Source organism: Crotalus tigris, unplaced genomic scaffold, assembly GCF_016545835.1.
Source record: "Crotalus tigris isolate CLP2741 ecotype Arizona unplaced genomic scaffold, ASM1654583v1 scf7180000022970.308977840:1548163, whole genome shotgun sequence".
NCBI lineage: Eukaryota > Metazoa > Chordata > Lepidosauria > Squamata > Viperidae > Crotalus > Crotalus tigris.
Genome location: NW_024099557.1, coordinates 1,991,652 through 2,006,057, shown reverse-complemented (window position 1 = coordinate 2,006,057; position 14,406 = coordinate 1,991,652). Strand labels below are relative to the sequence as shown.

At 47.3% G+C, this 14,406-nt stretch overlaps 1 protein-coding gene across 2 annotated transcripts in view; it reads right to left on the bottom strand.

Annotated features, from left to right (window-relative positions):
• STK11 (serine/threonine kinase 11) overlaps positions 1-14,406 on the bottom strand; it is a 111,775-nt gene that overhangs the window by 51,389 nt on the left and 45,980 nt on the right. For both annotated transcript variants that reach the window (XM_039319246.1, XM_039319247.1), the window contains exons 4-6: positions 6,056-6,145; positions 4,671-4,803; positions 2,676-2,812 (exon numbers count right to left, since the gene is read on the bottom strand). In XM_039319246.1, coding sequence (XP_039175180.1) covers positions 2,676-2,812; positions 4,671-4,803; positions 6,056-6,145 — 360 coding nt within the window. The remainder of the gene's footprint in view (positions 1-2,675; positions 2,813-4,670; positions 4,804-6,055; positions 6,146-14,406) is intronic.

The following is a 14,406-nucleotide window of genomic DNA, read 5'->3' as shown; positions in this document are numbered from 1 at the left end:
GTGCCTTTGCGCCCTATCTAGTCTTTCTCAGGCAAAAGCTGCCAGTCTGGAGAGATTCCTGTACTACAGGCAGAGAACCACAAAGCTAGTTTGAAGACGTGTGGGTCTAGTTGTTCACGCCTACAAGTGGCTATCCTACTCTTGTTGGAAGACTGCAAATCCTCCTGGATATGCAGAGAACGCAGGCCTAGGAGAAGGTGAAACTGCACCCCTTGCTATAAAAAGCACACAGCCTGCTCCTGACACCAAACGGAAGAAATGTAGATGTTGATACCACAACGAAGTTCCATTATCCTGTACTTGCACCATGGTCTCGCAGGCAACTTATCCAAGGGGTGAGATTGCATCACAATGCATGTTTTGTCTCTTGCGCCAGCCCCCCACCCCCCGAAGCAGGAGTCTGCCACCATCTACTCTGGCAGGCAGCCCTCTTTGACGACCAAGTTCACATCTGCAGGAGCCAAGGGTCCTCTTGCCCTCAACTGATTGCCTTAGGTCAGGGGTCTTCAAACTTGGCCCTTTTATGACTTGTGGACTTGAACTCCTATAATTCCTCAGCCAGGCATGAAGACCCCTGCCTTAGGTGGAACAGAAGGAGGTGATTGGATAGTTTTCACTCTTGACACTCCAGATATCAATAGAAGAGAATGTTTATACCTCAGGGTTGAACTATGGGGTCCTTGGTGCTCTCTGAGCTTGTTTACTTGTGGACATTTCATGACCCGACTGCTAGTGAGTGTGGCTGACTAGATCAGTGGTTCTTAACCTGGGCGATATTGCCCCCCAGGGGGCGATTTCATTTTTCAGGGGGGCGATGGAACGAAAAGGGCGACGTGGGGGCAAAGAAACAAAAAGGGGGAGATATGGGGGGGATTGAGCGAGAAGTTTTGGGGATACTTTTGAGGCTTCTTCATACAGTGAATGGCTGTATATCTGTCGTACAAAAACATCAGATCGCTCGCTATTAGTGGATTGAATTGTGTTTTCAAATATTCCTCCAGCTAGCTTCAGTACAGAACGCCGTACATATGTAAATACGCATTGCTTATCTTCATGCGTGTTGTGCAGCAGCCTCTACCCGTACAGTGGCACGCCATTAGCCAGAATATGGGAGACTGGAAATAAATTATTTGCATCGATATGCCCTGATGAACAATTTTAAAGAAAACAAAAAAAAGTGTTTGCATAAATTGAAGAATTATTTCCCATGTTGTGATTGAGAGGTTATGTTGAGGGAGGGGGGTGATGACAACTTCCTCATTGGCTCAAGGGGGCGATTTGTTCAAAAAGGTTAAGAACTACTGGACTAAATGACCGTGAGGTAGACATCACGGGCTAATTCTACTCCATTTGGGGTTGACTAAGCTGGAGTTGGATTCCTGGACTTAATTAGGGATATCAGATTTCCCGAAAAGAATGGGACAATCCCTCAAAAAAAAAAAAAAAGTCAGAGAGATTGCAGGGGCATCTGGAAAGTGTCTTCTCTCTACATGGAACAAAAAAGGGGGAGGGAATCTGTTTCACCGAGCAGAGAAGGGAGAGTTTGATAGCTGTCCTCAAATATTTATTAGTCCTGATCACTTTCTACAGGGAGACGATCGAGAGCATCCTGTCATACAGCATCACAGTCTGGTTTGGAAGCATCACTGCTTCAGACAGGAAGGCAGTGCAGAGAGTGGTGAGGACTGCCGAAAAGATCATTGACAGTTTCCTCCCTCCCATCCAGGACACAGCACAGAAGTGCTGCTTGAGCAGGGTCTGTAAGATTATCTGGGACACTACACATCCTCTCCACGACCTGTTTTCCTTGTTACCTTTTGGGAGGAGGGGGCTCCGTAGTATCCGTAGCAGAACATCCAGATTCAGCCATAGTTTCATTCCATACAGCATTAACCTTGTGAACTCTCAAGCTTCCTCCTTCCGTTATATTCAAGATGGAGAGTATTTAATATTTATTTGCTATGTATATGTAGGGGTGTACAACATACGTATATCTGGGATGTACAACATATGTTGTACATAGTATGTTTAGATGTGTGTCATGTATGTGTTTCACTCTGAGAGCAGGTAACTAAATTTCATTTTTGATGTGTGCCGTTATGCCCACAGTAAAAAATGACAATAAAGGTTATCTTATCTTATCTAGCTGAATGACTCTTCTGGATTTATTTCTGTATGGCAAAAGATGAGTGGGAGGCAGGCCGAACAGAGTCATGCCCTTAGCATATGGATAAGTATTAGAAGGGAGAAGAAAATTTCATACAAATCCAAAATTAATCTAGGAATCTCTTCAGGGTAAAGATAAACAGAGTATCGTTCTAGAACAGGGGCCCCCAACCCCCGATCCGTGGACCAGTACCGGGCCGTGGCATGCCAGTAACCGGTCCGCACAAACAAGCAAAGCCCCATCTGTGGGATGCAGGCAGCACACAAAACCACGCACTCTCCAGTCCGTGGAAAAACCTTTCTCCACAGAACTGGTCCCTGGTGCCAAAAAGTTGGGGGGCCTCTGTTCTAGAACGTAGGGGATATTTACCAAGGGACTGCCCTTTTTAAATTATTACCCCTGGGTAGCAGCTCAAGGAGTCCCATGGCTGACATCTTCACAACTGTCACGATCACTCTGCTGCCGACATTAAGGGCTTGGGTCCTGCTTTGTATTCCGATTTACTTACAGTGTGACACCTGCTGACCAAATATCTACTTTGAAGCCAGAAAAGGTATCCAGGCCGTTGGCAATTTCTGGAGGCTGAAAAGCTGGTGACCCCTGGCTGGTTCGGCACATGTCGTCCTCGGCAAATGGATGCAAGGCCTGTTGCAAGCAGATAACAAAGAGGCATTGCTTTGAGGTTGAAGGCATATGTCTTCAGCAGCAACTGGAAATTTTGGAACAGCTGTGGAGTTTTTTTTTTTTTTTTAATGATTATTTCAGCAGAAGCCATGACGTTGCTCAACTGTGCAATATCAAACTGTTTCATTTAAAAACAAAAATTAAAGGGGAGATTAGCATTTTAAGGGAAGTAAGCCTACCCAAAGAATAAACACATTTTATTTATTTTTATTTATTTATTTTATTTTATGAGACTTATATACCGCTTTAAGTGCAGGCACTCTTTAAGCGGTGTACACCAGTAAGCAATGTATATATATATTTACATTGCCCCCAACAATCTGGGACCTCATTTTACCTACCTCGGAAGGATGGAAGGCTGAGTCAACCTTGAGCCGGTGAGATTTGAACCGCTGACCTGCAGAACACAGTCAGCTAAAGTGGCCTGCAGTACTGCACTCTAACTGCTGCGCCACCTCGACTCTTATTGCTGGGAATCAGTGGGAAATTGCAACTGCTAATATTCTGCAATTGGCTACTGTGCTTCAATTGTTCAGTCCAGGGGAGGGGTGTCTGACATTGGCAAATTTAAGGCCTGTGGACTTCAACTCCCAGAATTCCTCAGCCAGCCATTAAGACCAATCCACAGGTCTTAAAGTTGCGAAGGTTGGACACCCTGATCTAGGGAGTTCTGAGTGCCCCATGCAGCCCCACTAACTACCCCAATTTATGCAGTGTAGACTGGGAGTGAACCTGAGTTTCTGCCTTATTCATTAAAAAATGCTTCAGAGAAAAGAATTAAGTTGTACATACTTGAAAGCAATCGCCACCCAACATCAAAATGATCTTAGGAAAGCAATTTGCCTCCCTTTAGCCAAATTTCTTGGGTTCTGGCTTTCAAAACAAACTGCTTGATGACTGAAGACAGCTGTCAATTGAAAAGCTTCAGAAGTTTAAGACCATATATGTCAGGGAGTGTCAAACTGCCGGCCCATGGGGCAATGCATCATGGCAAAACCATGCTCACCCCATTGTCGGCAATGGCAAAAAAAGTCACAATACGTCACGATATGTCGTGACACGTCACGTGACGTTGTGAGTTTGACACCCCTGATATATATCATACGTTGTCAACTTTGTTCTGTAATTTTTAGTTTTCAGATATACTGGGGCATTTCCCCAGCTTGCACCTATCTAGCTGGCTGGGGAATTCTGGGAGTTGAAATCCACTCATGTTAAAGTTGCCAAGGTTGAGAAACTCTGCTGTAAACATTCAGAGAAATAAACGTACGGTATAAAAAATGACTAATCCAAGACCCAACCAAGGGCCAAGTAATCTGATCCAGCCAACAGCCTGACAAAGGCCCTCAGCTGTGGCTTATCTTAGAGTTCCAAAGCAATTATTCTAGGCCAGGGGTCTTAACTTGGCCCTTTTATGACTTGCGGACTTCAACTCCCAGAATTCCTCAGCCAGCATGCCTGGCTGAGGAATTCTGGGAGTTGAAGTCTACAAGTTTTAAAGTTGCCAAGGTTGGAGACCCGTCCTAGACTTTCTAGCCCAGGGGTTTTCAAACTTGGTTCTTTTATGACTGGTGGACTTCAACTCCCAGAATTCCTCAGCCAGGCATGCTGGCTGAGGAATTTTGGGAATTGAAGTCCACAAGTCATAAAAGGGCCAAGTTGGAAGACCCCTGTCCTAGAGGAAGTATTTTTAATTTGTATGACCAGTAAGTAGCCAAAATAGTTTTCTCCACCATAAATTTACCCAATCCCATCTTGAAGCCATCCAACTCGATAGCTATAGCAATTCACATAACGACACGGACGTTCAAAAACATACCTCTGCCACACCTAGATCTGATATCTTTAGAGTCCCATTGGTTGTTAGCAGGAGATTCCCCGGTTTGATATCTTTGTGTACGATGCCCTGGCTGTGCAAATATTCCAAGCCATCTATAAGTTGGCAAAAGTACCTGCGTAAGGGACGAGAGGGAGGCAAAGGGAAAATGAGGTGGAAAAAATTGAGTTTCTGGAGAGCAAGCACAGTGCAATATCTACATTACTAAGTGGTTAGGGTTATCAGCTGCGACTCAGAGTCTGATTCTGACCAGGAATCTTACAATGTTTGTGCATTATCAGGAATTCTGAAACAGAACAGTTACTAAGAATTTATAGAATGATGTTTGCATTATGTCATGAGCTGTCAGTTTGGTATAGTGGTTAAGGCATCAGGCTAAAAAGTGGGAGACCATGAGTTCAATCCTGCCTTAGTAGCGAGCTGGGTGACTTTGGGACAATCACCGGGAGACAATGAGTTCTGGTCCCGCCTTTGGCATGAAAGCCAACTGGGTGACTTTGGGCCAATCACCAGGAGATGGTGAGTTCTGGTCCCGCCTTAGGCAGGAAAGCCAACTGGGTGACTTTGGGCCAATCACCAGGAGATGGTGAGTTCTGGTCCCGCCTTAGGCAGGAAAGCCAACTGGGTGACTTTGGGCCAATCACCAGGAGATGGTGAGTTCTGGTCCCGCCTTAGGCATGAAAGCCAACTGGGTGACTTTGGGCCAATCACCAGGAGATGGTGAGTTCTGGTCCCGCCTTAGGCATGAAAGCCAACTGCGTGACTTTAGGCCAATCACCAGGAGATGGTGAGTTCTAGTCCCGCCTTAGGCATGAAAGCCAACTGGGTGACTTTGGGCTAATCACTAGGAGATGGTGAGTTCTAGTCCCACCTTAGACATGAAAGCCAACTGGGTGACTTTAGGCTAATCACCAGGAGGCTGTGAGTTCTAGTTCTGCCTTAGGCATGACAGCAAGCCGGCTAGGTGACTTCGGGCCAGTCCCCCCCTCTCTCTACCCAACCTACCTCACAGGGTTGTTGTTGTGGGGTAAATAGGACAAGGAGGGTATGTCCGATACGTACACCATCTTGAGTTATATAACAAAATAACAGCAGGGTACAAATAAATAAAATAATCTCAAAGCATCTGATGCAAGCACTTCACCGAAACCAAGATGGCCTGGAAACGAAACTGGCTTAGATCCAGCCAATGCTTGAACCCGAGGCTGTGTGAGAAGTGTGTGGATTTTTCCTTCACAAACAGCAAGATTTTTCCTTTGCAAACTGATGGACACGGATGAGTATGAACCACCAGTCCAGTTTCCCTATTTCTCACAGCGAATGGGGCTTCTGAGAGATGGGAACTGGAAAGCCTGCATGCTACTTACCCGTGCGCTTGAAAGACTGGAAACTTTTTGTCAGGAACGCTGTCCAACATCTCTTGCATGCCACAGACACAATACTCCATCACCATATACGTGAGAAGCAGTTAAGGAAATTCCTGGGATGAGACTTAATAGAGAAACTTGCCCTCCACCAGTTGACAGTGTTTCAACATCTAACTCCACTCAAGTCTGCACTAACCGGTCTCAGCTCTTGTGCCAACACCTCTCTGCGGATCCATTTGTAACTGAAGTTGTGGTGATTGACTCAAGACACTTTCTGAATGCAAAGGAAGTACTGAACTTTGTAAATCAATTATGGATGCTCTCCAAATAGTCCAGGCCAAAGGAAGGAAACTAATCTTGAAAATATGTAAAGACTGCCAAGAAAAAAAAAAACTTGTCAAAGGAGGAAGTTATAATCCTAACATATTGAAGTTGGCAGGTTAGAGAAAGCCAAGCTAAATAGGCTAAAGACTTAACGTTATGCAAGAAGTCCTTGAATTGCAATCTTTCAGTGACCGTTCAAAGTTACAACGGCACTGAAAAAAAGTGACTTATGGCCGTCGTTTTGCACTTATGGCTGTTGCAGCATCCTCCACGGTCACGTGATCAAAATTTACGCGCTTGGCAACGGACTCATATGTATGAGGGTCAGTGTCCCGAGGTCACGTGATCCCCTTTTGGGATCTCCTCACAGGCAAAGTCAATGGAGGAAGCCAGACTCAATAGCCGTATTACTAACTTAACAACTGCAGTGATTCACTTAACTATGGCAAGAAAGGTGGTAAAATGGGGTAAATACTCACTTAACAGCTGTCTCGTTTAGCAACAGAAAATTTTGAGCTTAATTGTAGCCATAAATTGAGGACTACTTTATAATTTGCTCTTGGCTTTGAGAGGTGGTAAAGGAATAGAATTCTTGTTTCTTTATCCATCAGAGGCAAAGCATTTTAAGGAATCTGTTGGCAGGAAGAAGCCATGCTATCAGCAAATTAGAGGTTATAGTACCCTCTCCTCAGATAGCGAATATGTTCCATCCCAACAATTTGGTCATTAAGTGAAATGGTTGCTAAGTGAACACATAATAGAAATGTTGCGAAGATCATTGCTTGCTACTATCTCTTCTTTCATACAATGCCCTGTGCCTGACCCATTGTTTTCCCTTTATTTGACCCCTCACAGTGCAGAAAGATTGCTTAAACAAGCTATCTTTTCCTGAGCTGCTTTTCTCCACAGCACAGGGCTTCCCTAAAACGGGCTAACCAGAAGTTGAGAAGCTCAGCTCCATTACTTTAATTCAGAAGTCTTCAAACTTGGCCCTTTTATGACTTGTGGACTTCAACTCCCAGAATTCCTCAGCCAGCATGGCTTAGCTTGGAAACCTCTCACTTTCCCCTCAGCGTGTCTGGCTGAGGAATTCTAGGAGGTGAAGTCCACAAGTCATAAAAGGGCCAAGTTTGAAGACCCCTGCTTTAATTAGTTGATTAGAACCTTCCTAGACCAGTGGTTCTCAACCTTTTTAATGCCGCGACCCCCAACTGGTCATAAGCCGAGGACTACTCAACCGGTCATAAGTCAAGGACTACTCAACTGGTGCAGCACCGTTTGCAGAATGGGACTTTTGGCGGGTTCAGCAGGGCAGAGACAGCCTGGACAATTCCTATTGGTTTTTGAAAGCCAATAGAATTAGACTCTATTCAAGAGAGTTTATTCTATTGGCTTTCAAAAACCAATAGAATAAAAGGGAGTAGCACAGCTAAGGAAAAGGGGGAAAAAAATGGCGGACTGCGTTGTTTGGCGACCCCCGTGAAATGGTCGTTCGACCCCAAATGGGGTCCCGACCCACAGGTTGAGAACCACTGGCCTAGATTGACTAGACTTCAATCTGTTTCACATTGAAGGTTTTTGTTGTCGGGCACATGAAATTTGACTGTTTAATGTGAGTACTGGTCAGAAAGTAAATTTTTAATTACAATTTATTCCCGTCCTGTTTTCAAATGGTAGAATGGAATATATTAGGAAGAACTGCATTAGGAAGTTAGGCAGAGATGAATTCTAATGCCTCGGTCAATTTGCCTGATCCAATAAAAGATGCCATTTCAATAACTACTGATTGTTAACTGTTTTCCTTGGAGGGATTTACAGAGCCGCTAGCAAAGCATCTAGTACAGGGGTCTTCAAACTTGGCCACTTTAAGACTTGTGGACTTCAACTCCCAGAATTCCTCAGCCAGCCAGGGCTGGCTGAGGAATTCTGGGAGTTGAAGTCCACAAGTCTTAAAGTGGCCAAGATTGAAGACCCCCTGACCTAGTAGGACATTTTAGTCCTCAATTTACAACCATTTGAAGGTAGCCACTGTTCCAAGTTATGACTTACCTGAAAAAAGGGAGTTATGTCCTAATTCTGAATTCCAACGTGGGGTGGGGTGGAAACTGTGATCACATGACTACACATTGGACGCTCTCTACATTTACAGCTGCTTGCAGCATTCTGCGGTCATGTGACCGCATTTACTGTAGTTTCTTTTTTAAAAGAAAAGCAGAAGGTAATTCCAGTTTTCAGCAAAACTGCGCCATAGCAAACAGTGAGTTTGCTTAATGACCATGAATTTCATATAATGACGCCGTTCTTTTTGTAACTGTGGCGTCTGCTTTACTACTGCTGCAAGAAAAAGGACATAAAATCAAGTCGGTCCTGACCTGATTTTACAACCGTCACAAATATGACTGTAATGGGAAGACTCCATTACAGTTGCAAGTTCATGTATGATGTACCTGTATTTCAAAGATAGGACTGAGATAAACAGTCTCAAATCATGCTGGCCACTGTCCTGCCTTCGCTCAAAAGCGGTGAGCAAGACTCATATTAAGCAGCCTTTCAATACCTCAGCGGTATTCTCACAGTAAGGTAACAAATCAACTCGCCTTCTTCCAAGTCAAGGGCCAGTCAGTTACTGCCCAAATGTGACCAGGACAAAACTTCCAGCAACTTCCATCTCAATAATGGGTAGGCCACGGCTTATATCACCCTTTCAACTAGTCAGACACATGGTTTCTGGAACTGTTCCAGAAGATTGGCATCGTTTGCAGAGGGTTGTGTGAAATTAGCCCCACTGCACAGCCATCCTTGCTTTAGGACCAGCAAGGCAAAACCAAAAAGGATAGGACTAGATTATATATATATTTAACAGTGGTGGCGAACCTATGGCACGGGTGCCAGAGGCGGCACTCAGAGCTCTCTCTGTGGGCACTTGTGCCGTCGCCCCAGTCCTAGGCCTTCAGCTGGGTTTTATAAAACCTGTTTGCTTTAGGCCTCGCCGCTGTGTGCAAAAAAAAAAAAAAAAAGGTTCAATCAGTCAATTTCAACTTCTCACAGGAAAAAAAAAGATCTTGCAAAGTTGGAATTGATTGATTGAACTTTTTAGTCCCACCCAGTCTGCCGTTACCACTGCAGCCACGCCCACCCAATGGGCCACACCCAGCCAATGGGCCACACCCACCCAGCACTCAACGATGCATAAGTGGGTTTTGGGTTGCAGTTTGGACACTCAGTTTCTAAAAGGTTCGCCATCACTGATATATATCATATATATAATGCCTGGCTGAGGAATTGTGGGAGTTGAAGTCCACAAGTCATAAAAGGGCCAAGTTTGAAGACCCCTGGCTTAGAATGATGTTTCTCAACTTTGGCATCTTTCAGAGATGTGGACTTTAACTCCCAGAATTCTGCTGACTGGGGAATTCTGGGAGTTGAAGTCCACACAAAGTTGCCACGGTTGGGAAACATGGACTTAGAAGGACATGGCTGCATTTTTCAGATTTGGAGAAGGTCCATCCTCTGCTCTGCATGCAGAAGGTTGAGATTTGACTCCGGACATCTGCCGTTAAGAGGTTCTTGGATAGCAGAGGTGGAGAAAAGGGGCGTTGTCTTACCTGAACGCCTTTTCTCAGCAGGATGATGTAGAGTCCAAATGGATGGGTTCTATGACGGCCTTCCTGCCTGGCAGACTGGGTAAAAACTTCGGCCACACCCCTTCCTTTGGGCGTGACCCCAGTTTTGACTTAGGCGAGAAACTTTGTTGGAATTAACCTTGCAGCTCTTTATTATATCTTTATTATATCCCTGCCTAGACCTATCCTCTGGGTGGGCTTGGACTCTACATCATCCTGCTGAGAAAAGGCGTTCAGGTAAGACAACGCCCCTTCTCCAGCAGGATGACTGTAGAGTCCAAATGGATGGGACATACCAAAGCCCTCATGTCCCCCTGGGAGGGAATGTCTAGGCTACCGAACTCTGAGCAGATACGACCTGTTGAAGAACTCTTCTGCCAAAAGCCGCGTCTGCTGCTGCTAGGGAGTCTAAACGGTAGTGTCGAATGAAAACCGAAGGTGAGGACCAGGTTGCGGCCCTGCAAATCTCTTCCACCGGAGCTTGCGTTAGCCACGCCGCAGATGTGGCTGCGCTCCGAGTTGAGTGGGCAGTCACCTGAGTGGGTGCTGGCAAATCCTGTGAGACGTAGGCCTGCGCTATGCAGGCTCTGATCCACCTGCCTATGGTGGAAGAAGATACCTTCTTTCCCATAGTTGATGGTTGAAAGGACACAAATAATGCTTCAGTCTTTCGGAAAGCCGAGGTGCGTTTCACGTAGAAACACAGTGCTCTCCGTACGTCTAGCTTGTGCCATCTGTGTTCTAGCTTATGTTTGGGTCTTGGACAGAAATCAGGAAGCGTAAGTTCCTGAGATCTGTGAAAGGTGCTATTTACCTTCGGGATGAAGGTCGGGTCTGGTCTAAGAACGACCCTGTCTTTGAAAAAGGTACACAGATCCTTCCTTACTGACAGAGCTGCTAGTTCTGAAATTCTCCTTGCCGAAGTAATTGCCACAAGGAAAGCTACCTTCAGTGATAGGTGATGGAGTGAGCATGTTTCAAGAGGTTCGAAGGGTGCAGATGTCAAGGCTAGAAGGACCCTAGGCAGGTTCCAGGACGGGTACCTGTGTATGACTGGGGGCTTTGTGTTAGACGCCCCTTTTAAGAAGGCATTAATCGCTGGATGTTGTGCTAGGGAAGTTAAGTTGTCGCAGGAGAGTACGGTTGAGAGGGCCGATATCTGTCTGCGGATGGTATTGACTGACAGGCCCCTATTAAGACCCTCCAATAGGTAGTCTAGGATATTGGGGATAGATACTGCGGTCGGGTCTAGGTGAAGCGAAGCGCACCACCTGCAGAATCCCTTCCATGTAGCGTCGTAAATCCTATTGGTGGACGCCCTTCGTGATGCCTGTATGATCGATATCACCCCTGCAGAATAAGATTGTTTAGTTAAGCTTTGCCGCTCAAATGCCAAGCGGCTAGTTGTAGCCACTGGGGATCTGGGTGTACAAGCTTGCCCTGACTGAGTTTTACCCTGTCCGGGGGAATCCTCCACGGAGGTGATATCGAAAGGTCCACGAGGTCGGCAAACCACGGGCGCCGTGGCCAGTGAGGGGCAATGCAGACCATTTCTGCGCCCTCCAGGATCATCTTGCGTATGGTTGCCGGTATTAGTGGCAGCGGTGGGAAGGCGTACAGGAGTTGCGCCGGCCACCGGCACCTGAGAGCATCCGTTCCCTCCGATCCCGGGGACGGGAATCTGGAGAAGAACCTGGGGAGTTGTGTATTCTTGTGGTTGGCAAATAGATCTAGGTGCGGTTGTCCGAACCTCCGGGAGATCTCCTCGAAGAGAGCCGGGTCCAGACGCCATTCCGACTGGTCCACCTTGGCTCTGCTCAGGGAGTCCGCCTGGGTGTTTGTTTCCCCTGAGATGTGTTCCGCTCTGATGGAACTCACATTGGCTTCTGCCCACCGAGCCAGAACCAATGCTTCTTTCATTAGTTCCACTGATCTCGTTCCTCCCTCCTTGTTTACATGTGCCTTGGCTGCTACATTGTCTGTAAGCACGAGGACGTGTCTCCTCGTTACTAGGTGTGAGAAATGACGGAGGGCCAGGTGTATGGCCCGGAGCTCTAGCCAGTTGATGCTGTGTGACAGGTCCTTTTGACCCCACTGGCCCTGTGCTATCTGGGTCCCCAGATGGGCTCCCCATCCGAACAGGCTCGCATCTGTCGTGAGCGTGACCCTGTTCGGTTCCCTGAATATGCTCCCCTTGAGTGTCATGGGGGATAGCCACCATTTTAGTGATTTCATCACCTGTGCTGGTACCAGCACACTCCTGTTGGAGGTGCTGAGGTTCCTCCTCTGGTAGGGTAGGAGGAACCACTGCAACTCCCTCGAGTGGAGCCTTGCCCATGGGATGATGCCCATGCAAGATATCATCTTTCCCAGGAGCTTCGAGAGTTGTAGCAAGGGCACTCTCCTGATCTTTTGAATTTGGTGGATTAGCTTGGATATGCTGATCAGTCGCTCCTGGGAAAGGAATACCCTGCACTGTGACGTGTCTATCACCGCGCCCAGGTGTTGCAGTCTCCTTGAGGGAATGAGGTGGCTCTTGTTTAGATTGACCGAAAATCCGTGCCCCTGTAGGGTTCGGATTGTGGTCTTGAGATCTGTCCTTGCTTGTTCCCGAGATCTGGACTGAATCAAGATGTCGTCCAGATAAAACTGGACGCGAACCGGAATCAACCTGAGATGGGCCGCTAGTACAGCTAAGATCTTTGTGAATACCCTTGGTGCTGACGACAGTCCGAAGGGTAATGCCCTGTATTGGTAATGTCGCCCCGCGTAGGTAAATCTGAGGAATTTCCGGTAGCTGGGGTGGATGGGGATGTGTAGGTACGCCTCTGTGAGATCTATTGAGGATAGTAGATCGTCTTCCCTGACGCTGGCTAGTATGGACTTTAAGGAGTGCATCTTGAACCTCCTGTACTTTATGAAATAGTTCAGGCCCTTCAGGTCCAAGATTGCTCTCCACCCTCCTGATGTCTTTGGGATGACGAAGAGGATAGAGTAAAATCCTCTTCCCTCCTCCTCCTTTGGTACCTTCTCTATGGCCTGAATTGACAGGAGGTGGACTATAGCCGAAGTTATCAGCCTCGTCTTGTGTGCTCTTCTGGAGATGGGACATCTGATGAACCGGTTTGGTGGGGGAGAGCAGAAGTCTAAGGTCAGGCCATGTCTGATCGTTTCCAGGACCCAGGAGTCGGTCGTGGTCTGCTCCCAGACCCTGATGAAATTTCCTAACCGACCCCCAATGGGAGTATCCTGTTTGGCGTCACTTGGTGCGTTTAAAGGATCTGCCTCCCGCTCCCCTATATGGGCGTCTGGACTGGAACTGGCCCCTGGCTCCCGGGCTCTGGCGATCCTGGGTTCGATCCTGTCTGGGGTAGAAGGATCGTGAGCCTCTGGGCCAGTCCCAGGATTGCCCTGATCGAAAGGGCTGCCTCCATTCCCAGGGGCTTCCTGGGCGGGAACCCTGTCTCCGGAAGTCCTGACTGCCTCTCCTGTCTAACTTCTTTGATGGGTGTACTAGGATTTTTTTCTTGTCTCTGCCTTCGCTGACATGTGGGTCCAGAATGGAACCAAATAGGTCTACTCCACTGTATTTGGACGTCGAAAGACGCCATTTGGACCTCAGGTCTGTCTTCCAATTTTTGAGCCATAGTAGCCTACGTGAGGCCACTGTGGCCGCAATGGATCTAGCCGCATACTTTGTTGCGTACAGTGAAGCGTCTGAGACAAATTGCGAGGCCGCGAGGAGCTTGGCCAATGTTTGGTGTATTCTGACCTGGTCTGGAGGCACCGTGCCTTGCAGTTCCCTCAGCCACATGATGCTGGCCCTCGCGAAGAAAGATGAGGAAGTGGCTGCTCTGGCCGCCCAGGCTGCAGCCATATGGGAACGCCGGAGTGAGTGTTCAAATTTCTTCTCCTCAGGCCTCAAGACCTCCGCCATGTCTCCTGGAATCGCGGAGGTAGAAAATAATGAGATTAATGGGTTATCGACAGTGGGAACCTCTAACATGTTAGAGAAGGAGGGAGATAGGTTGAAAAGCTTTCTTTCCGCGCTGTTTGGTGCCGGTGGGCTTGCAAGTGAGGACCATTGTTCCTCCAGCGTGGTCATGAAGACCTCCGCACATGGGATGTACTTATCTTGTGGAACCTTTTTGGCAAACAGAGGATTGGCCTCCTTGCTTGTTGAGGGCTTCTCATCCTGTACTGATGTTAGGTTGACTGTGGAAACAGCCTTTACCAGGAGTGATTTTAGGAGCGCTGGGTTAAAGAGTCCAGAGCTCGTTGCCTGCTCAGGTGCCGTCTCCTCGTCCTCCGAGAGGGGCATGTCTGACATGTCGAGGTCCACTGAGTCACCCTCTCCCAGTTGAGAGGAAGTTTCAGAGGTGCTGGTAGGGGGTGGCCTAGCCC